Genomic DNA, 25121 nt, shown 5'->3' with positions numbered 1-25121 from the left:
CTGCCTGCAAGACAGGACTTGGAATGGATTTGAACTCCTGAGAGTTGATTGTCCTCAGACAATGAGAAGCTGATAAAGATTATTAATTGAAGTACAGAGAAAACTGCAGGATACCCGCTTTCTAATTTTTGTAATTTGTTTGTTTGTATGACACAGTGTAGCACATTCTATTTCATCATTTTAATCAATTAAAGGGAATGAAAATTTAAAATTAAAATAACACACATGTATTTTGAAACTGTAACACGCAGGATTATTTGTATACTTGTAATTGTTCTCATTCTTAAAGCTGATAAGAACAGAACAATTCTACCTGATCATGTTCACTACAATACATTACAATATCACAGCAAATTAAACTATTTAATCCTCTAGACATTTGTAAAACATGAGCAACTTTGTTGCCCTTTGGTTCTCACAAACATGCCACTTCTTATACGCTGTTGAGTAAGCTCACCTTGCCATTAGTGCTTGGTGTGTTTTCAGAGTTGTGGTTAACTTCGCTGGTTCCATCAGCCAACCCTCTCTTCTGACTGTTCTGTTCCCTGAGGTAAGCCAGCTAAGGAAAAGACCAGTTTGTTAGCACCCTGCCAAGTCATTCATTGATTTGTTGAACTAAACAACTATAACGTTAACCAATAAACAAAGTGCACAATTCTTTAAGACTTCCTTTCATCCTGTAACATATTTTAAGCAAGTGCATATTTAAATGTTCACACAAACGCCTCACAGGTCTTGTTTTAGGAAGTTACGTTTCTTATCAAATGAGGCAGGTGTTTGATTTTATGTGCAATGGCATGCAGGCATGTGTGTGGTCCCAGTTTGACTTCCAGGAACAAAAGATGACTGCAGCACTGTAGCGTGAAGCAGAGAGGAAATCTAGGACACCTCCCTGAGATCCTCTGGGCCTTTAGTCAATTTTAATCCCATTCAGTACACAGAAGACTCCGGATTCTTCGTACCTCATACACATGAGCTTTGAATATAAATTTCTTTTTCAGACTCAGCAGCACAGATAGACAGGATGCTATAATTATTAACATTATTATTCTGATAAAAAAAATATTAAGCAATGTTTTACTGATGCTTGTAGCTTACAGGCAGCAGCATTTATAAGTCTAAATCAACGAGTCTTTTCATCTGCTGTCACCGAGGACACTTTGTCATTTGAAGTGTGAACCTATTGAAACATGGTCTTCTCGTGTCAAGATGGCGCCAGTGTCTGACACCATCTTGCCGTCTGACTCTGTTTGTACTAGTGTTTTATTTTTACTTTGTTTTAAAACATGCTAACTCTCTGCTTGTATATGATCACAAATGCTGCTGGCTTTAAGATCCTCTCAGTTAAAAACTCTTTATTGCAATCGTGGATATCAGGGAACCTTCTCCCCACCGCTCCTGTCAGGAGTTCCAGCTTGTCTCCGTTGTGTTCCGGCGCTACCTCAACTGAGAGGGCACCGCAGACGCCGTGGGAAACACAGTGGCTTATTGGTGAGAATGAAGGCTACCTGCACACGATTTCGGAAAATACCTCACCCTATCCCGACTGGATTTGATCGCGTCAACTACTGGCACTCTCTGGACATGGCTTACACTTGCCTGACACCTGTTGTCGGGCTTACGACAATAACCCCGCGCCAGCGTCTCCCCCGTCTTCGCTCAGGTGGAGTAAACCCTCAGAACCTACGGCCGATAGGTCGGGCACCCACATCGGCCGCTGAGCCACCGATACCACTAAGATTAAGTCTTGTTAATGCTCGATCGCTAGCAAACAAAACTTTTATTCTTAAGGACTTCTTTACTGATCGGGATCTGAATTTAATGCTTTTAACGGAAACTTGGCAGAGTCGGTGAGTCCAGCTGTTTTACTGAACTTTTACCGCCTGACTGTGAATATCTTAATGTGCCGAGGATGACTGGGCGTGGTGGTAGAGTGGCGGCTGTTTTTAGGAAGAAGCTCTCTTGCAAACAACTCTTAACTCACTCGTATTCTAGTTTTGAACTTTTTTTTTTTTTTTTAGTTTTGAACTTGTGACGTTTGAATTGGGGCATCCCCGCCCGACACCCGTTGCATACAGACCTCCAAAATACCACAAGGATTTTACCCAAGACTTTTCAAACTTCTTAGCTGGAACTGTGTCAAACTACGATCGAATCTTAATCGTTGGAGATTTTAATATTCATGTGTGTTGTCCCTCCAATTCACTGACCAGAGACTTTTTAAGTTTGATAGACTCCTTTAGTCTTGCTCAACTTGTGTCTGGGCCAACCCAGAAACAGGGTCATACATTGGATCGTGTGCTGTCTTTAGGGTTACCGGTCCTAAACATGGAAATATGTGATGCTGTTTTTTCTGATCACTGTCCTGTTGTGTTTGATATACTTTTATCTCTCTGCCATTTTACACCTCTTATTTCAACACGTCGTTGTCGTGTTTTTATACCAATCTGCAACAGAACAATTTTCTATTGCTTTTAAAAAAGTTTTAAGATCTCCCCTTGGCTTTGGTACCGAGGAAATGACAGTTAATTTCTATGATAAATGCAAAACTGTCCTTGATGAGGTCGCTCCTTTTAAAACTATAAGTTCGAAACAACGACCAGACCCATGGATAAATAAGGCCACTCGTTCAGCCAGTAAGTTAAAAAAAGATGGGCTGCAGGTGTCCTTTCTCAAGTTGAGACAGTCTGTACAGGTACCTAGAAAAGTCTAGGTTTTTTTCTAATGTTATTGAGAATAGCTCCAATAATTCTCGGGTTCTTTTTTCAATTATTGACTCTGCCCTGAATATTTCCCCAGCTTCTTGTATTAATAGTTCCTCAGACACCTGTGAAAGGTTCTTACAGTTTTTTATCATTAAGATAAAACAGCTTCGATCTATGATCGCCCTGCCTTCACATGACGTTTCTAAAATATCCACCTGCTCTGCTGTTTTTGATCAGTTTGAGCCTGTGTGTCTTGATCAGGTGGAGGAAGTACGTAGTGGCACAAAGACATCATCGTGTCCAAATGACATTATTCCAACACATCTTCTAAAAAAGATTTTTAAGGTTGTCAGTTCTGACATTTTAGCAATTTTTAATAGCAGCCTTAGCTCGGGTGTTTTGCCAGCATGTTTTAAACATGCTGTTGTACAGCCTGTACTTAATCTTGACTCCTCCGTCCTCACTAACTTCAGGCCTATTTCAAAGCTCCCCTTCCTGTCAAAAATTTTGAGAAATATTGTGTTTGTTCAGCTGCAATCTTTTGTAAATGGACACAATGTTCTTGAGAGGTTTCAGTCTGGTTTTAAAACTCTTCATAGCACAGAAACTGCACTTTTAAAGGTTCTTAATGATCTTTTATTAGCCACTGACTCAGCTGTGCTTTTAGATCTGACCGCTGCCTTCGATACTGTTGACCACAGCATCTTAATCTCACGGTTGAAGCATTGTGGCGTAAAGGGCACCCCATTAGAGTGGTTCAGGTCATACCTGTCTGACAGGACCTTCTCTGTGAGCTTTGGCGATTTTATTTCTTCCTCAGCTCCCCTTACTTGTGGTGTTCCCCAGGGATCTATACTGGGACCAATATTGTTCTCCATTTGTATGCTGCCTCTAGGTCTAATTTTTAGAAAATATAACATTTGTTTTCATTCATATGCCGATGACACTCAGATCTATCTTCAACTGAAGGGAAACAGTCCTGCCTCACTAGAACCCTTACTTCAGTGTCTCGGTGAAGTTAAATCTTGGATGGCCTCTAACTTCCTTAACTTCAATGAGAACAAAACCGAAGTGATAATTTTTGGACCAAGCGGCTATCCCAGCACCTAGCCAGACCAGCCTGGCAAGGCTGCAGTTAGTCCAGAATGCTGCAGCTCGTCTTCTGACACGTACTAAAGGATGTGAACACATTTCCCCGGTGCTCGCCTCTCTTCATTGGCTCCCTGTCCGCTTCAGAATTAATTTTAAAATTTTATTGTTGACTTACAAAGCCCTGAATGGACAGGCTCCCGGGTATTTGTCTGACCTCTTGCAGACTTATACCCCCCCCCCCTTAGATCTCTTAGATCAAGTGATCTTTTGCTTTTAGCTGTACCAAGGTCGAGGCTGGTTCATAGAGGCGATCGAGCATTTGCAGTCGTAGCACCTAAGCTGTGGAGTAATTTACCCCTATACATCAGACAGGCTCCCACTGTCAATCTTTTTAAATCTTATCTTAAAACGCATTTTTATTTACTGGCTTTCAATACAGCATGAGAGTTATTTGTTAATTCATATTTGGTGTTTGCTATCAATACTCTAAGTTATTTTATTAGGTATGTTGTATTCTTGTACAGCACTTTGGTCAACGCCCCTGTTGTAATTGCTACAACAGGAGCGTTGCTATATAAATAATTAAACTATTAAACTATTAAGGTGGCAGCAGCAGCAGAATCCCAATACAAGTTTAGTGAGAGCATAAACCAAATATAAAGATAAAAGTAGACTAGATGGGTAGTTAACACTTCCATTTTAAATACAACACACATAACTTTACCTTCTAACTCACCACTACCATTCACACCTATGGGCAATTTAGAATTATCAGTTAACCTAACTCCAGGAACTGCACGTCTTTGGACTGTGGGAGGAAGTCAGAGCATCTGGAGAGAACCCATGGAGGAGAACATGCAAACTGCACACACAAAACAAACCTAAGTAAACTTCTCTGTAGTAATTCTTAATATATTGTGTTTTCTTACTTCTTTGTGTGAAAAGGTGAGCTGTTCCTCCAATGCGCTGCATCGTTCCAAAGCAACACGAAGTCGCTCCCTAACCTTGAAAATATGAAATGGACATAAAGCAACATGTACAGTGGGGCAAAAAAGTATTTAGTCAGCCACCGATTGTGCAAGTTCCCCCACTTAAAATGATGACAGAGGTCAGTAATTTGCACCAGAGGTACACTTCAACTGTGAGAGACAGAATGTGAAAAAAACCCCCCCATGAATCCACATGGTAGGATATGTAAAGAATTTATTCGTAAATCAGGGTGGAAAATAAGTATTTGGTCACCTCAAACAAGGAAAATCTCTGGCTCTCACAGACCTGTAACGTCTTCTGTAAGAAGCTTTTCTGTCCCCCACTCGTTACCTGTATGAATGGCACCTGTTTGAACTCATCATCTGTATAAAAGACACCTGTCCACAGCCTCAAACAGTCAGACTCCAAACTCCGCCATGGCCAAGACCAAAGAGCTTTGGAAGGACACCAGGAAAAGTATTGTAGACCTGCACCAGACTGGGAAGAGTGAATCTACAATAGGCAAGCAGCTTGGTGTGAAAAAATCAACTGTGGGAGCAATCATCAGAAAATGGAAGACATACAAGACCACTGATAATCTCCCTCGATCTGGGGCTCCACGCAAGATCTCATCCCGTGGGGTCAAAATGATCATGAGAACGGTGAGCAAAGATCCCAGAAGCACACGGGGGGACCTGGTGAATGACCTGCAGAGAGCTGGGACCAAAGTAACAAAGGTCACCATCAGTAACACACTACAACGGCAGGGAATCAAATCCCGCAGTGCCAGACGTGTTCCGCTGCTGAAGCCAGTGCATGTCCAGGCCCATCTGAAGTTTGCCAGAGAGCACATGGATGATACAGCAGAGGATTGGGAGAATGTCATGTGGTCAGATGAAACCAAAGTAGAACTTTTTGGTATAAACTCAACTCGTCGTGTTTGGAGGAAGAAGAATACTGAGTTGCATCCCAAGAACACCATACCTACTGTGAAGCATGGGGGTGGAAACATCATGCTATGGGGCTGTTTTTCTGCCAAGGGGACAGGACGACTGATCCGTGTTAAGGACAGAATGAATGGGGCCATGTATCGTGAGATTCTGAGCCAAAACCTCCTTCCATCAGTGAGAACTTTGAAGATGAAACGAGGCTGGGTCTTCCAACATGACAATGATCCAAAACACACCGCCCGGGCAACAAAGGAGTGGCTCCGTAAGAAGCATTTGAAAGTCCTGGAGTGGCCTAGCCAGTCTCCAGACCTCAACCCCATAGAAAATCTGTGGCGGGAGTTGAAAGTCCGTGTTGCTCGGCGACAGCCCCAAAACATCACTGCTCTCGAGAAGATCTGCATGGAGGAATGGGCCAAAATACCAGCTACTGTGTGTGCAAACCTGGTAAAGACCTATAGTAAACGTTTGACCTCTGTTATTGCCAACAAAGGTTATGTTACAAAGTATTGAGTTGTATTTTTGTTATTGACCAAATACTTATTTTCCACCCTGATTTACGAATAAATTCTTTACAAATCCTACCATGTGGATTCATGGATTTTTTTTTCACATTCTGTCTCTCACAGTTGAAGTGTACCTCTGGTGCAAATTACTGACCTCTGTCATCATTTTAAGTGGGGGAACTTGCACAATCGGTGGCTGACTAAATACTTTTTTGCCCCACTGTAACTCCAAAAATGATGAATAATGGTTCACATGTCGACATGCACCAATACTGCAAGAAAAACGGTTTAACAGAATTGTACCTTTTCGTCGAGGGCTTTATGGTGTTCAAAAAGTGACTTCAGGGCTTTGAGGACCTCCACTTCACTTGAGACGCCTGCTGGAGATTGAGCCTGCCGCTTCACCACAGTCATCCTCAGACTGCGCTCATGGCGAGACACCAGGCACTCCAAGTGTTCTAGCAGGAGCTGGATACACAGAGAGTTACAAAAAAAAAAGTCCAAATCATTTCTCATCATCGACTCGCATCTGAAAAACTTTTTAAGTAAACAAATGCAAAACCAGTCAAAATAAGAAAGCTAAAAGTCAGCACTAACTGCTGCTGCAAAGTGCTTTATCATTTGTAGCTGAAATATTGTGATGACTAAGCAATTTGCAATGCCCTAAGCTGTGACAACAGACACTGTCTGTTCTGTCGGTGCTATGACAACCATCTTTTCTCATAATAGAAAAAGACGGAAATCTGACAAGTATTTCCAGGTAGTGTGTGCAGGCCCAACTAAATGCTTCTTATTGACAGCTGATCCTCTGTGAATGTGTGTGCAGGACGATCTACTAACCCGTGTGTTGTTTCTCTCGGCCTTTAGTTCTGCAATCTCCTCCTCCTTTTCCAGAAGCTGCTCTCGGCACACGTTCAGCTCCTTTGTTAGTGCAGCAAATTCCTAAAATAGGAATGGATAAATTCAGTAACATGTAACAACTACTTACGAGGCCTTTTTTTGGGGGGGGGGGGGGCTTGGGAAAAAACATTGGTGGCAGGGAAGGAGGGAAATTGCACATTCAAAGTTAAAACTTTGATCATGGGTAAAATAAAGTGTCGCTGCAGCAATTTCATATCATTTTCTAAAAGTAGGTGGAGGTTTTTAGATCAACTTTTTTATTCATGTTTTTATGCTACACATCATAATCTGATAATACACAGTCTGTCATGACCTGCTCTCTCTCACTCTCCCCATCACTTGGATCAAAGTGTTCACACACAGTAGCATGATTAATAATATTATAATTAAAAATAAACAAACTAAAAACACCTTCATATTCAAAAAGTACAACGCAGTTGATATAGGTAAATTATTACCATGTATGTGTTTGTACTTCACATATACAAACACACGTATAAACACAAACACATTCATATGTTTAGAATAGTCAACATCTTATAATGGCAGCTAGTTTCTAAGAGATGCACGGAACATCTCTTAGCTTTTTTTAGTTTCAACACTGACATCACCTCGGTATTTCAGACACACGTTCATTTGACCCAGTAACAACCTGGACCATACATCACACATATAAGATGAGATAAGACTTTAATGATCCCACGGCAGGGAAATTCTTGCATTACCTCAGCTCAGGTACAGATAGAAGGAAAATACAAAAAATACAAATAAACACATAGAAAATAAGTAAGATAATACACTATATACAACGGTTGCATACACAGTATGTGATTATGGATATGGTTGTGGAAATATGCAAGACATAAATTTAGCTATTCTACCACTACTATTCCTATGTAAGTAATAGATATCTATTTATGCTATATACCTAATCAAATCCTGTCCATTTACAGCAAATTAATATGTCATTGTATATGTTCCACAACAGATTATCAGACTCTAAAACTAATACTGCTCCTCTCTGGTGTATTTGTTCATTGCTAGTGTTAAGATGTCAGTTTAACACACTGTCTTCTGCGATGACGGTTTGTTTTGAAGCCAGCGCCATGACTGCATACCAAGCGCATTCCTTTCTTTCCTTGCCGGTGCCGACAAGCAGACAGCCATGTTTACGGCTTTAAAAAGAGCCACAGTTGGCAACCCCCTAGTTTCCACAAGTTATCTTAACGGCTTCACACTTATTTTTTAAATCTGCGGCAAAGTTTTATTAGAAACCTCTGCCTGCTGACAAGAGTATCTATCCTTTATAGATCTTTCTGGTATGAGAAGAAAATGAATGGACAGTCAAACGCCTCAGTATATGTAATTGCAGAATGCAGAATGGAGCTTTTTTTAATCTTCCATCTTTCTGTGGTTCTCTTCCAACAAATATCCACTCACACAGACACAGCCACAGATACACACAAACACACAGAGCTTGTAAGGATTACATGCATGGTTGGACCACTAAAGAATTTGCCATCCTGATTTTTTGCCCTGTAGCACAAGCACCCTGAGTAGTAAGACCTTCTTGCAATGCTTCTGAGGGTAGGAAGGTGGGGGGTGGGGGGTAGGAGGGCTGCTGGAACTGATGGTTCTTTTCAGTCACTACCACAACTATTCTCCCTTCCCTTCATTCCAGCCTCTGAGCTTTTCCAGCACTTGGCACAGATTTTGCTCAAAGGGTTAGTTTCCTATTGGCTAGAACCAGGGTCTTCACTTTCTGCTGGCCAATAAGAGACTGAAAGGCAGGCTCAGGGGTAATTACAGAGTTGCTTATTTCCTACATTCCACAGCAGAGGCTGAAGTTAGAGAAATATCAAGGTTGCGTATAACCTATGTCTTAATTTATCATGCATTACCCCTTACCCATAACATTCTTTAACTCATTTATACACAACATAAATAAATAAACAACATATTGACTCTGATACATGACAGACTGACAGAGTCACAGTGTAACTCACTAAGGTACAGGGAGCCTGAACCTATCATGCAACAAAACAAAAAAGAAAAACAAAAAATATCCAAACACCCTGAAATCTGACCTAGGCTGGAACCTTTAAAAACACACACAAATAAATAAATAAACAAAACAAATAGTATATGGGTAAGTTTTATGTTGCTTCTCAACAAGCACATCAATCTGAGCATATCAGTTGATTTCAACACCACCCTAGATCAGCTTTGACTCTGATGCTCTTGCTGTGTTAGGCTTTCCATGCATGCGCTTGAAGGGGCAGGGATGTCCCCAAACAGGCTTGACGATAAATATAAATATACTCAGGTTTAAGCATGGTGCATTTTCTTCAATTTAGAAATAGTGTACCTAACAAGCTTTTCAGGGAAAACCATACACTGCACCACTGTTCCCTCTAAGCTGAGCACGTGAGCAATCGCGCACTGCTAACAGTCTCCGCGCACAGAAAATCAGCAAAATAAAATAAATACATGTATTTACTTTAATTCCAATTCAGACTGGATTTTTTTTTTGTGCGCAGCGCAGAATTTCTGTGTGGGGAGACCATGTGAGCAGTGCGCGATTGCTCACGCGCTCAGCTTAGAGGAAACATTGCTCTGCACCACACTCTCCACTTAAACGCCATTGTGAGAAAGAGTCATGTTTGGATTATAATACAATTAAAGATTTGGTTGATTCAGACACAGAGATAGCGCTGCTCAATAAATCGAATTTTAATCACGATTACGATCTGGGCTTTCAACGATCATTAAAAATGACTTGAGCCGATTATTAGCCCCTCCCTCGTGCTTTACTCTCGCGCTGCTCCGTGTGGCAAATCGAGCGCACCTCTCTGCATTTCGAACACGTGTCACAACAATTAAGAGCAGCGGTCCCCAACCTTTTTTGCGCCACGGACCGGTTTATGCCCGACAATATTTTCACGGACCGGCCTTTAAGGTGTCGCGGATAAATACAACAAAATAAAACTAGTACCGGTACCGAAAAAAAGAGAATTTATTCATAACACACGTGAACAGACCCAGAAAAACAGAGTAAACGATAAAAACGATAACAAAATAACGCTGAAAACCGATAAAAACCCTGAAAACCAGACATTTCACACCTGAGCCTCAACTCTCGCGGCCCGGTACCAAACGACTCACGGACCGGTACGAGGCCCGGGGGTTGGGGACCGCTGATTAAGAGGACCCGAGGGAAGCTCGGAAAGCTAAGAAGTTATTTGGAGAGGAGAGTGACTGCCGTTGGTTGAAAAGAGAGGTAAAAAAAACTTCAGTGGTGTGGAAACATTATGGGTTCAGTCAGACGTGGATCAAGTAGACACAGTGTGAAAACTTTGCAACAGTGTCGTAGCTGCACCACAGAGCAACACTGCAAAGTTCACTAAACACAGATGTTTACATTTTTCATTTATTTTTTACATTGCAAACATTTGCACTGTTATCAGTATTTGCACACTATTTTATATTGTTTTTTGACAGTCTTTAAAGTCATTATCCAATACATTGTTATTGTTAAATAAATATCGTCAAATAATCGAGATCTCAATTTCAGTGAAAATAATCGTGATTATCATTTTTGCCATAATCGAGCAGCCCTACACAGAGATTTAAAAAATTATTTGAGAAACAAATGTTTTTCTTAAGAAAAACAAAACATAATTTTCAGCATTAACATTATGCATTTATGTTTATCCCTTTTATTTGGATTGTCTGTTTCATTTAGTATTTCATTATTCTTAGTAAGCTCTCCCACAGAAAAATTCCACCAACAGTATATAGTAAATATTCTTTTTGTGTGGCTTAGTGACATAAAATTTAAGATACTAAAAAAACATTATAGCGGACCAAAATGTGTCCAAGGTGTCAACTTGGAGAATATAAAGTATATTTTTAACATTAAATCTTTTAATTTCTCAGTGTTCATGCTCTCTAACTGCGAATGTAGCTATGGCATCACTGCACAAAGGAAGAAGATCAGGAAACAGTGAGACACAGTTATGTCAATACCAAAGACAAGAATGCACAGCACACTATGTGACAGAACACATGATAAAGCAAGCAGGAATTTTGTGGGCACTAAGTTTCATGCTATACTATGATACTGCAATAACCTGCCACTGAAAATAGTACCATAACACCTTGGTAGTGTTTCCCCACACACAGACTTCACTTAGGCAGACTGCCTAGCTGTCATAATGGCAGTCCCACCAGTTAGCAAAGGCCCTTCATGTCAAGTCAAGTACAAGTGTCCTAGCTGACCGTCCACAGCTTGTTGACAAAGCAGACACGCGTATAAAACATAGCCAAAAGTCAGGGCATTGCAACTGCAAGCCAGCAAGTTTCTACAACGGTGTAGGAAACCATTTTTGTACTACATGTTAACATAAGTAAATAATAAACACACTAAATAGGAAATTTAAATTTTTATTTAAAAAGTCAGTAACTGCAGTATCCCGGACCTGTCAGACTGCCGTTCACCTCAGCTGTTGGCTGCTGCAAAGAATCCTGAAGGAAGCTGTATAACTTTGTGCTCCAACATTGGTTAGTGAAGCATTGCTTCTGTCCAATGACATGAGGATTTTCTGTTTGGTGTCAGATAATTGTTTTTATACACTGACTGTACAGAATCGAGCATTTGGATAGCGCTATTTCCGGTCTTTAATGTTACTTTGTGTAAAATTTCACCACTAGAGGTCAATAGATTCACGACTGCAGTCAACTAAATGTTATTGTCTTACATCTCTCAATGCAAGTGTATAACCCTAGCAACTATAGAACCAGCATGTTTTAAAATTTAAAATAAATGTCACTTTTCAAAATTTTTTAGCTACAGTCAGTACTACACTAATAAAATTTTTATTAGCATATACATGAGAGGCATTGACAGTGGACAAGTTAAACCTTGCACATAATTTTGACAAACGATAGGAAATGCAGTCATGTTCCAAGAGCAACAGGTTAGCAAATGTGATGATAACGTAATCCATCAAGCCATCCATGCTTCATTTTGTGAAATGAAAACTGGGGGTGAATGAACGAATGGGTCAATAAGACATGCCGTATAAAGCGCTTTGAGCGCTCAAGTAGAACAAAAGGGTACTATATAAGAAATAGTACATCGGGTACCTAAAGTATAATGACAATGCAAGTTGTAAGTAGGGCTGGGCACTGAGGATTGTTTTAAACTGGTACCAGTTGCAAACGGTTCAGCACAAATAGGAACCTAGACAACCAGTGTTGCTACCATTAGGTATCTAAAGATGATCACTCCACCAAACTTAAATCTCAGTATAGGTCCGCTCCTCCGATACATTTAACAGTTCACTCCTAGATATAATTTACCCATTAAATGTTTATGCAGCTAGAATACATCACTCCTTTAAGTCACCAGCAAGATGTAATTATGTTATCTCTCACACTTGTTAACTTTTTGCTCTTGGAAGAGGTCAGTACTTCCATTAGAAACAAATAAAATAGATTTGTGTAAATTGTAGGGGCAAGTGAACTAACAGTCTGTGGTAAGCTGCAGCCAGTGCTCTTTTTAAGGCTAACATATATACACCACACAAGAAATAAGAGACCCCATGTTGGAGATAGTCAATGTAAAGTGAAAAGATAACGTAATAACAATGACTCCTGTTATTTTCAGCACAATCAAAACATTTGCATTAAAGGACAAAAACAGTTTATCAGACCACCTGTTCAACTAGCTTTAACATGTAGAAAATCAACCTTTCACCTACTCCCATCCGCCGATGCCATGTTTCATACAATAACAGTACACTTTTGAGGCTGACATGAATTGTTAAAAACTAGCTTAAACTATTTGATTTGTGTCTTCAAATGTGGTGTATTCTTGTATAGACTATGATAGGGCTGCTCAATTAATCGAATTTTAATCACGATTACGATCTGGGCTTTCAACGATCATTAAAAATGACTGAGCCGATTATTAGCCCCTCCCTAATTTATCCGCGACACCTTAAAGGCCGGTCCGTGAAAATATTGTCGGGCATAAACCGGTCCGTGGCGCAAAAAAGGTTGGAGACCGCTGATTAAGAGGACCCGAGGGAAGCTCGGAAAGCTAAGCAGAAGTTATTTGGAGAGGAGAGTGACTGCCGTTGGTTGAAAAGAGAGTTTAAAAAAAAAAAAAACTTCAGTGGTGTTGCACACTATTTTATATTATTTTTTTAAAGTCATTGTTAACCCTTTAAATCCGGTCAGAGCAGCACGCTCCGTTTTGCGTAACTATTTTTAAATCCCTGTAGAACCTGAACCGTGTAAGCTAGCAAAATAATTTGTTTTGCATATGAAACCGGAGGAGTTGTACTTACATCTGATGCCATCAGCTTGTCCTCGGTCACGGTTTCGTTCCACATATAGCTTTGCAAAAATTGCATAAAAAGCGCTTGCAGGAACAAAAACATAATATTCCAGAAACACGCTTTGCCGATCCATCAGCTGTTCGTAACACTTCCCACAGTGAAATGATGCACATGCTGTTTTCTTTGCAAATTTGCATCATAGGATTGTTTTTTGTTTTTCCTGCAGTATATAAAAATTGCTGTATCTCCAAAATAAAACTATGAAGACACTCAAAATAAATTTCCTGTTGTTGTAAACTATTTTTTGCAACTTTATTGTATTTAAAGTTTTGAGGGATAAGCCTCTTAAATTTCTCCAAGTAGAAATATATGTAAACAAAACAAAAGCGATTTTCAATTTTTTTTTGTAGTTTATTGCACTTTTTTGCAATTTATGTAATTACTATGGACTTAATGCATACATATTATTAAAATATGGGCTATAACAGTTGTATTGATGTATAGCAACTTGAAATGCTCCCACAAATGGCACTACAGCATGTAAAAAAAAAAAAAAAGCTCTGGTGGACTTGGTTCTATAGTAGGTCTTAAAGGGTTAAATAAATATCGTCAAATAATCGTGATCTCAATTTCAGTGAAAATAATCGTGATTATCATTTTTGCCATAATCGAGCAGCCCTAGACTATGATAGGAACCGCTATCCTCTGTCTAGTACTTGGAGACAGCCCATGTTTTTTTTATTGCTCTCTTCAACTGGACAAAGCATGGAGACAAGGCCATGTCTAAATTGTGAAGCCTTCTATCATCCCTAGAGGCTGTTTTATACAACAAAAAGACAGTCTAACTGCAGCTATTCTAAGCTACACACGGGTACTCATTTTAAACTTTCATAACAACCTTACACTTTTTAAGAGCCCACAGTGCATGACAATAATTGCTACATTTTTTTTCTGTACAGTCAGCAGACTGATGCTCTTGAGACTGATCAGAACAAGCCTGCCTTCTACATAATGACTTTAGCTGCTCTTAAAAGCTTATAGGTGCTGAAATGTGACACTGTGCACCGGGCATCTGTTCTCCTAAACGGGGACCCACCATCAAACCTAATTAGACACCACAATAGCTCTGTACAGAGTTGCTAAGCCTGCTACCAAAAAACAAAACAAACAGACAAAAAAACCCCACATCAATAGAGAAGAACTCAATTGATTAAAAGGAGGAGAAATTTTTCATTTTTACTCTTCTTTTATGTTACATTTGTGATACAAGTGCATGCAAAGATTCTTGAACAATTATAGATTTATTTAATAAGGGTATATTAATAAAATTGTGAATGCATTATTTAAATGTGCTATATTTTTCCTGCTTCCTTCTAATGCATTTTAAGTGAAAACATTTTTTTTGTTTGTCTGTTTTTTTAAATGCTTCCACTGCCCACCCAACTGCCAAAATTACATGTACTGGTGCTGCACTGCACCATTTTATGGCTTTTTCCTAAAAATTGCTATGGCACCTATTATTGATGTCAGCCATTGCTCAGTTGTTGCTTCAACAGGTCTATAGGAAAAGACTCAGCTATACATTCTTCACAGGAGAACTACAAAATGAACTAGATCTATAGAATAGAAGTGCTAGCAGCAGTTTGGAAAAGCACTTAAACAATACTTGTGTGCAATAGGTGTAGATACTGCAGTTGTTCTGGCTTTTTGAAATACAGGGGCTGGAATGATTAATAACAAAATAAAGTGCTGTCTGCTCAGTTATAAAGGTACCATCCATTTCTTTCTTTTTTGTGTGATTTATTAATAAACCGTAATAAAATATTCAAAAGAAGGGAAAAACACCCAGGTTTTTCTAAATGAACTGCTCATTGGTTTCCTTTTTCAAAACGGCAATGCTTTAAAGTTTAACTGCAGACAACGTCTGTTTTTTCTCATCGTTTTAACAAAAAAACAAAACAGAAAAAAAACCCCAAACCATTTGAATGTATTTATGTGCCATATTAAATGCAAATATATACAAACACTCAATACTTTGGGACAGTATTTTATCTCCTGGATGATGAAGGTTTGGTGTGTTTTCGTTTGTATGTGTTTTCGTTTGTATGTGTTTGTTTCTGCGAGTTTAAGTGTACCATGATTGCTTGTATTTTACTTTCAATCTGAAAAATGTTAGGTAAGCCTTGAAATAAAAAGCAACAACAAGCCTTGGTAGCAACAACAGCAATCAAGCATTTGCGATAACTGGCAATGGGTCTTTTATAGTGCTGTGGAGGAATTTTGGCCCACTCATCTTTGCAGAACTGTTGTAATTCAGCCACATTGGAGGGTTTCCAAGCCAGCGTTTATCTTCACTGATGCTGATGTATTATCAATCTTTTTGTTGAAAAACTGGGGCTGCGTCAGTTAATGCTCCCAAAATTTTTTATTCACACACCGCACCAAAGTACCTTTCTATTACAGTTCTGTGTCGTAAACGAGGGTGAAACTCTTGAGTGTCCATGGTAACAGTGGCGCATTGCAGAGACTTGTTTAAAACGAAGCAAAAAAATTTGTGTCAACAATTTTCTACAATTGAATTCCTCAAGGAATCAGTTCAGCCCTAGTGAACACCATGGGTGAAAAGTCATTTTATTAAATTTACACATTCCATGTGTTTGCAAATAGATTTAAACAAAAAGATGAGCTAAAGAACAGGTTTACTCACATGACGCTGTAGAGAAGTGCATCTCATTTAAAATCTTCTTAACACATTTAAAAAAAAACAAACACTAAAAATGGAGCATAAACCAAATGTTTATAATAAATTCCTTTAGGGTTGTCCAATATCACAAAACATAAGGAATGACAATATTAAAATGTCTATCAAATTATATTGTAGTCTATTGCTTATTTCGTGGTGCGCAAAATACACTTCTTATTGAAATACTCTTTCATTGCTATTTGCAGTAGTCACCATGGCAACCCAGAAGGACCAGCTAAAACAACTTGAGGCATTTGCTCCAAAGTCTGATATGGACCAGAAAACTACTGTCCAAATGATCCTGCAAACTGGGCACCACCACAACAAACCACCTCTGCAACCTACAGAAGAATCGCATGAAAGAGTTTCAAGAGAGTTTAAGAATGTGAAGCAAAAAAGAAGCCATCTATTCAACAGTTGAATATTAACCAGAGTTGGACCTTTCAACAGGAAAATGATCTTAAGCACACTGAGAAATGGCTGAAAAAGAAAAAATGGAATGAAATATTTGAATCCATTTAAATGTAGAGGAATTTGAAACCAGTATTGCCTACAAAAACCTACAAAACATACCAAATGTATGCATGTATGTAAAGCAATATCCATTTAAAACAACAACAACAAAAAACCATTCTAGATAATTAATATAAATAGGCTGGTAAAGCTTTAAGAATAAAGCAACTGGCCTTTAAAACTAAACTACATAAAAAAAAAAAGCACTCTTCTCCATTTGTGTCCGTTTCCTTTTAATCTATTAATTCAGCTCACATTTGGCCAAAAGCAACACTTGCACTCTGTCACTTTCTTGTCACTATGTGTAACAAGCCAGCCTTTGTCTCTGTGTCTTACTACTGAGCACTCTCAATTCATGCCTTTGTAGCACTGACCAGAAAAGAAAATTTGGTCACTGGTCTTTTAAAAACAGGAAGCACAATATCACCATGGGTGTTATGATTTCAAAGAGATGGATGAAGCCTAACAATAAGGACAAAATTTGACATGTGCTAAGTGAAAATATTATTTATTTTTTTAACCATCCATCCATTTTCTCCCGCTTATCCTTATCAGAGTAGCCTGGGGCTGGAGCTTATTCCAGCTACCATAGGGCGAGAGTTGGGCTACACCCTGGGCAGGTTCATCAGTCTGTTACTAACAGTAGCTTGTAGTCTGGGTGTAATCAGGCCCGAGTGTGGTTAGGGAAATTAAGGTCATCTTTTTGGAAACGTTTGGCTAGGTTTCTTCCCCCTTAATAGACAAAATCATCATTTCAAAATACTGGTGGATGCCAGTGCTACCCCTCAGCCTCCTAGCAAACACACCTATGGTATACATTTGAAATTGTGTTCACAAGATTTTCAGAAAACTTTACCTCTGACCTTGAGGTCAAGGTCACTGAGATTCAAACTTGTTTGAGACTTTTAGTAGATGCACCTGTGGTATCACAATCCTACGTCGCCTCGTTCTCATGTTCACAAATTTGGACGTCCACACTGCCCGACATTCAACCGACATTCGTCAGTCCAACAAACGACGATAGACGATATATTTGCGCAGGTGACTTTTTGAAGGGTGGAGCAATGTAATCATGCAAGGACTGATTTGCACATTTTGATTTTATAAGTTTTGTTTGGAGGGAATATTTTACCTTCTCTTTCTTGTTTGTTTCAGTATTAATATAGCTACTTTTTGAATTACTCATTCATTTATTTGAGATGCGCCAAATCACACAAAAGACTTAACATTACGTCTGAGATTTTTTTTAATGTTCAGTGGAAGAAACATTTTGATGTTTAACTTACTTCTTGTTTAATTTTGCATTTGTTGTTTGGAACAGCCTATAAACACGGTTATAGTGGAAAAAAGAAGCCAGTTTCTCTTTGTTTCCCTCCCTACCATTGCGGGTTTTTTAATTAAAATAAAATGTTTTTGTTTTTTTCTGAACATAGGCAATAAAACAGCGCTATTATGTTTTTTCCCGCCGACTGCTTTTTTTTAAGCTTTAACCAACATTATTACAAAACTTACTGATGGGCAAATAAACAGATAAATCGCTCAGTAAAAACAATCGGTGAGAGGCTCAGCCTATCGTCGATAGTCAATATATTCGTCCAGTCGCCCAACCTTAATTTCCGCCCCGCGGATTGACGACACTACCACATCAACCTTTTCTGCCTGAGGGGCAAAGACTCAATTTTTTATATAAAAGGATCATCGTTGACTGATATTAAAATTTGTTTGATGACCTGAATAAGAATGGGTATCGTTTAGGTTTTATCCGATACCGGTGCCAAACCGGTACTTTTGAAACGGTGCCAGTGCTTAAACGGTGCTCGAACCAGTGCTTAAAGAATGGAGAACACAAACTTTGTCCAAAAAACCTCTTATGTTTTTATTTTTAGCACTCTTTTTTTCTGCAAAATAATAACCAAGTTAGCCTTTTCTGTTAATACAACATACCTCCTTTGGTTGGAACCGGTGCTTAAACAATGGAAAACACAAACTTTGTCCAAAAACCAAAACGATTTTTTGCTAGCTGGGATGCTAACGGAGAGGGATACAAGTTAGTTGGTTTGCTAGTCTCGGCCGAAGGAGAGTGGTGTTAGCTGGTGTGCTAAATCGTGCAGACAAGACCGCCTTACCGGAGGTAAGTGGTATGACGTCCAATCTACGGTGAAGATCTGGGTTCAGGAGAGACGAGCGAAGGTAGCTAGCGCCCGTTGGGGGGAAAAAAGCTAACACTCCTGTCTGTGGACAGTTAAGCTAGCCAGCCTACGAAGGTTTAGATATGCAGAGATATCGCTGCGAGAAGAGGTTTTTGAATAACGACTATGTAAAAGTGCAAGGGTGGGCGGCTCTACACGACATGGTTGTCATGATCATCATTCAATCAGGATTGACGGAATGAGATAAATGCTTCTGAGGAACATGCAAGGAGGGGTATCCCATAGTGACATCGAAACGAATGTTAGGAATGAGAACTGCATGCACCACAGAGCCACGGCTCAGTGTCTGAGTCTCACAGGCCTAAATGTGCACTTGAGCCCATTTATAATTCTTAACATTTGTTTATCTTGCTTACCTTGTTTATCTTGGACTTTTTACTGTATTTTCATAAGTTTTATAGTTTTTTCCTACTGCTTAAAATACTCCCTTATGACCATTTATACTACAAAGTAATTAAGCAATAAACAATTAAATGATAGAAATGTTTCCATTTTTCACTTTCTACTATAACAATGGGTTGTTTGTTTTTTACAACTACAGTAACAAAACAAAACAAAAAACACAACTGGACAGTGGAAAATAAGCTTCCAGAACCTTTCTATAATTTTACACATTTCAGTCCAAAGAGTCATACTAACAGATTTCTTTCTTTGTCAAAGCAACTTTTACTTTATCATGTAGTGAACAGTTAAACATGTCACTTCTTTACACTGACAGAAAGGGCGTTTCACTGGTCTGGCCCCCTTAACATCAAAGTGGGCTGTATGTGTCCCAAATTGTAAAATGAGTTTGAGACCTCTGTTCTCTACTGTCCGTGTGTGGAAAAAAATACACCTGGCATCAGGAAAGAAGGCAAGCTGTTGGAGGCAGTGTGACGCTTTAAGGAAGAGAAAAAAAAAGCTGTATAGGTCAACAGGACAATAATAACTACAATCAAATAAATATATTCTTGCTGTCCGCCCAATTTGTTTGCACTCAGTTTGAGTTATTAGGACGCTGTGCAGTAAGACCACTAGTTTGTCCTTTTTACCCTCTCAATCCTAGGCGTCACAAACAGACAGCTGAAAACCACACAGCCAAACGATCATTCCTGTTATACTTCTTTGAAGTCCAATTGACACCTATTGTCTGGAGCGCATGTGTAGTTGGTGCATTATAATGTAAATTCACTGTGAACAAGACTACCTGGTCTCAAAATACAGGTAGGCACATGGACATCCACACGGACCCTATTAGACTTGTGGATGCTGAAACATGTTAGGCTGTAGTAAAATCTTCCAAAGTAGTAATACACCGAACATAACAGTGAGAGCAAGAGAGAAAGAGAGCAACTTTGTCAGCTTTTCAGTTGTGTCTTCTTACTTGACTATTTGTGGTTACATTATGAACTACTGAAAAAAAAAAAAAAACTATTCGATTCCTCTACACAATGTAAGTTCCTCCTCTAGCAACCTGCCTTCTGCTGCCAAAGTGGTTTAGTAAGCGGCATACACCTGAGCTGAATTAACTGGCCATAGGCTCATTGTTATTGATATCCAATCCAGCTTTTCGAGTTACCATCTGGCAGAAAGCCAATCCAAATATTGGTGCATTGCTAGTTCAAATCTCATTGTAACATACAATCCAGAAGCCATACAATTCCCCAAACCAAACCACTCTCTGTACTATTTCTTCCAGTAAAGGCTTAGTCTCAGGAAAAAACTGTAGAATGGCAAACACTGAATTTCTTTAAGAATTAATCTACCTGGACTAAGAACAGGATTTTCCTTTAAGAAAAAAGGTCTCTCTCACTTACCTGTGGCAAAGCAGTGTTCAGCTGTCTCTGTAGTGAGTCCCTTTCATGGCTAACTTCATGCAGTTTGCTCTGGGTCAGGCCCAGATTCTCTTGAGTCTCTCTCAGGGTCTCAAGAAGACGATCTCGCTCTTCCAGCATAGACACCATCAACGACTCAAAGTGACCCTCTGAGTCAGATTGAAGTGGTGAACCGGAACCTCGACGGCCTCCGCCATTTCCACCACCAGGGCCTTCGGCCTCACTGATGGTGGGCATCACCTCGCACATCATCTGCAACAATAAAGAACAGGAGAAAACAGGAGAAACAAGGACCTCCGTCACTGTCACGTCAATAAAGCAAAAAAGTCAAAAAGCATTTTATTGTGTTAAAACAGAATACCAAAACCACTTTGAAGAACACCAAAGAAAAAAACAAACAAAACACACACACACACAGATCCTATATTAACAAAATTATTAACAAACTGAGATATAAGATTAGACAGTGGGCAAGTCTGAAAGTCCTCATGAGGGGTAATTTAATCTCCATAGTTTAAATTAACCCTCACAGTAGCTTTTTGACTAACAAAAGGGACAACAAAGACCAAAATCAGTTGAATCTAGTTGACTTACTGTAATGGTTAACTAGTTTGTGCTGATAGTAGTCTATAGAAAAACAATTACGTTAACCCATTCTAGTTAAATTTACTAAAAAGCTGAGAAGGTCTGGGTAATAAGGCCGCTCTCCATATCAAGCGGCTCAAGTCCTGTAGACAGGCTCCTGGAAACCAGGAGTCATGTGAGTTGGATTTAACCAACCTAAAAGGAACAACAACAACTTCCAATAGGGAACAAGTAGCAGCTAGGTACACCAAAATCTCAAAAACAGTCAACTGCACTTTCCTATAACTGAGGGAAACCATTCTTGATACGTGCCAATTATTTAGAACAAATCTACCTACTAGACCCTTGCAAAGCGAAACGCAAAATCCAAACTAAGGCTTTTTATTGAGGTCAAGCCCCTCTGGATAAACCATGTTTAAGAGGGGGATGGTCACATTGAGGATCTTTGTAAAGGTAGTGACAGATGGCGGGGAGAACCACCGATACCTACTGCACCATGCATCAAAAACTACAGGATGACAAGTGGAAGTAGAGGACTTTGGCTGACTTACAGAGGAGCGATTCTCGATGCTTTTTCTTTTTTGCAGAGGTGAAGATAAGGGCTAGCTGGGTAGTAAATGAGGTATAGCAAACGATTAAGGGGGCCACCAATTGTCAAAGTAATTACAAATCTATTCAAAGTATTTTTGTATTTTGCATTTTGTAAATTATTTTTAATGAAGAACTAGGTCCCCATCAAGAGGATGGCTGGAAGCCGAAATGCATCGACAGTATAGTGCTTGCCCATTGTAATGCTATCAGATACGTCTGGGAGTTAGGTTAAACCCTACAATTGTTTTCTCAAGTATTTTCGTGTTAAAGTTCTTTCTCACCTTCAAAGAATGTTATTACTCCAAGTTCCTTCGTAAATCCAGGTTATGTTATGACGAAGTAAACGTCAACAAGTCCAGCTAACTCCAACTGTGGATTAGAGCCTTGTCAAGCTTTACAAGTATCCAGAGTCATTCAAAACAGAAATTCCATTCAGAGGCAGGGATGCATTAAGGCAGTGAAAGGGTCCTCTTGGTGGAAAAAAAAGAGATCATTTCAGAAAAGGCCTCAAAGCGACACTCGCATAAAGTGAGCAGGGGGCAGTATTCCAAGTTTGACTGGCTAACTCTGCGCTAGCCACCAAGCACTAAGTAAGCTGGTGATTCGGTGATTGCATATCTGGATTCTGGAACGAAGCGTTCATTTTTGCATCTCAAAACGAACGACCATCCTCAGATATAAAGTTTGACTCATATATAACTAGTGAACATTAACTGATACAGTTAAGTGGCGTGAAAATAATAAGCAGCCGTAGTCGGTTTAGCTCATTTGAAACAGGATTCTTTGGCTTAAAGACAGTTTAAAGTCGACAACTAGCCAATGTTAGCTACTAGCCAGCTAGGAAGCTAATGTTTGCTGCTCTATTTTAGCTTAAATACGTCAGGCAGTCATTGAAGCATTAACATAAAAGTACACAACATGATAAAATCTATCATAAAAGTTTCTTACACTATCTAAAATGCTAAAATCCTGAAATGAGTCGTAAAAGCTCTGTTAAAAATTATTCATTTATCAAGTAGCGTTAGCATCAGCTAACGTTAGCCTCCCGTCGATTCCGTGGAGTCGCGTCACCACATCACGGCACCAGCTAGGAAACTTCCAGCTAACATTCAACGTTAGCAGCGTTTCAGTCTGTTTAGGAAATCCAGACCATTTATAAAAACATATATTCCCTTTGTTTCCGCCCGATTTCCCGGCGTTATGTCAGTATTTCCACCAAAAAGGTCCGTTGGTCCGGTCCTTCCCTGTCGCCACTGCCTGCCAGCTTCGGCAGTCGGGACAGCCAATGGTGGGCTAAGTGTCGCTTGCACTGCCAGTCTACGGGAAGAGAGCGCTTCCCAGGTTGGCAACAGGAGGAAGTGGAGAAGTAGCAGTACGTTCAGTTCCTGTAGGGATATAAGCTTACACTTGTGTATTGAAAAGACAGAGAGAAAGCACGACTTTTCCATCAACAATACCCGTTATTTCTTTAAATTTACAGGTTACAATATCTCGGATGTATGTTTGTGAAGGTTCTCGGATGTCTCACCGTTCGGCTAATATCAAACAGGCTATTTTACCATAGTTTGTATTCTGATATGTTTTAAATACACATGTAACTTACATTTAACATTTTATATTGTATTTTGTCTATGTTTTGCTTGTAGAACCAATAATAATAACAATAATAACAATAATAAAACGTAACTATGATTAAGAGGAACATTTAACAGTTTGATTTAAAAGGCCCGAGGTCATCTTAACCGAATTCAGCCATTATAATTTATAATGTAACTTGTGGAAGAAGGTATCGAAGAGCCAAACGTTTTTGTTTTTTTTCCAAATAATTTCTTTAGTTCACTCTTTGGCCCACATTCAGTTGTCACTGGTAAACCAAGCTCTCGCAATAAAGAGAACATTTACGCCCTCTTGTGACGGATCAACACAAGTTTTGTATTCATTTATTTTGTAAATTTTGATGTGATATTTTGAGAATTTATTTTTTTACAGAAGTTCACTAGAAAATGTTTGAGGTATAACTTTAATGCATTTTAATAAATAATGGACAATTTGACAGGTCTGAGGTTTAAAACATGGCAGTGAGTCCTTTTGTGATGTATAGTTTGGCAGGTAAATGCAAGACAGAATATGTGTGTGAATAAGAGGGAGACAGGTGCAACTGACAAAAAGACATGAGGCTTAATTGGAGTTGGCAGAGCTGGAGATGTAGAGATTTTCATTGCACACCACAGAATCAATCTGTTCCATTCCAGGCCTGTACAAGGTTGGAATGGGGTACAAGAACATCAGTAAGGTGTTCTTGGTGAGGTGACAATTCAAGACCCTCGGTTTCCCGGTTGTAATTGCTTCATTATCAGTATCTCTTCTTCAAGATGTATTAGCTCCAGTTGGCGTAGTATGACATGCCTTGTCGTCACTATTATTTAAAATAAACACAGGAAGTACAAATAAGAAGTAAAGATTGGCCAACAATGCTATATACTCCCTACCTCCACCTAGTGTTTTGGTGGCAGTATTGCAGAGCCTCTTGGGCATTAGAGTCAGAAACATGTTAGAAACAGGGTGGCTGTGTATTGGAGGATCATGGCTGAGGGGGAAAGGCACTGGAAATGAACTGGGAGTGTGAAGACGTGCTGAGGTGGAGATGGGGTAGTGGTGGCTGTAGCAGTAGCAGCAACTTGGGAGGGGGGCAGATAATGAATCAAACCCAATTAAAAACGTGATGCAGTTCATTTGATCACTTGTGTCCCTTATAGGCTGAGAACAAAGATGGTTCAGAGACCCCACCAGTCTCTGCTGACACTGTATAAGTAAAGCTGGTTCCCAAATCTTCCTTCTGTCGGTGTTGTAGATGTTTTCAAAGTGTGGGTGACTGCTGGTTCCTTGTGTACTAAAAGTATATATGGGAAAAAGTATACCAGGGACACCAAAAACCATAGCATACTATTCCCAAACAAAGAAAATGGATGGATGGATGGACATTTAAATTCAAATAGTTGAACTGATCATCTGCAGAGGCTTATTTGAAGAGTTTCAGTCAGGTTTCAGAGCTCATCACAGCACAGAAACAGCTTTAGTGAAGGTTACAAATGATCTTCTTATGGCCTCTGACAGTGGACTCATCTCTGTGCTTGTCCTGCTAGACCTCAGTGCAGCGTTCGATACTGTCGACCATAATATCCTATTAGAGCGATTAGAA

The 25121-nt window shown here is 39.4% G+C and overlaps 1 protein-coding gene across 8 annotated transcripts in view; it reads right to left on the bottom strand.

Moving 5' to 3' along the window:
- ppfia1 (PTPRF interacting protein alpha 1) overlaps positions 1-23250 on the bottom strand; it is a 45790-nt gene extending 22540 nt beyond the window's left edge. For 6 of the 8 annotated variants that reach the window (XM_080884025.1, XM_080884027.1, XM_080884024.1 and 3 more), the window contains exons 1-6: positions 22204-23249; positions 20729-20998; positions 7060-7161; positions 6523-6687; positions 4727-4801; positions 458-559 (exon numbers count right to left, since the gene is read on the bottom strand). In XM_080884025.1, the coding sequence (XP_080740151.1) occupies positions 458-559; positions 4727-4801; positions 6523-6687; positions 7060-7161; positions 20729-20998 (714 nt within the window). In that variant the 5' untranslated portion in view covers positions 22204-23249. Of the gene's footprint in view, positions 1-457; positions 560-4726; positions 4802-6522; positions 6688-7059; positions 7162-20728; positions 20999-22203 lie in introns of all 8 variants that reach the window. The other 2 variants (XM_080884022.1, XM_080884028.1) reach the window with 2 other exon arrangements.
- Positions 23251-25121: the final 1871 nt, after the last annotated feature.

The sequence above is a fragment of the Rhamphochromis sp. 'chilingali' genome (genome assembly GCF_963969265.1).
Source record: "Rhamphochromis sp. 'chilingali' genome assembly, chromosome: 6".
NCBI classification, from domain to species: domain Eukaryota; kingdom Metazoa; phylum Chordata; class Actinopteri; order Cichliformes; family Cichlidae; genus Rhamphochromis; species Rhamphochromis sp. 'chilingali'.
The sequence above is the reverse complement of the archived record's forward strand: the minus strand, read 5'-3'. Positions and strand labels throughout refer to the sequence as shown.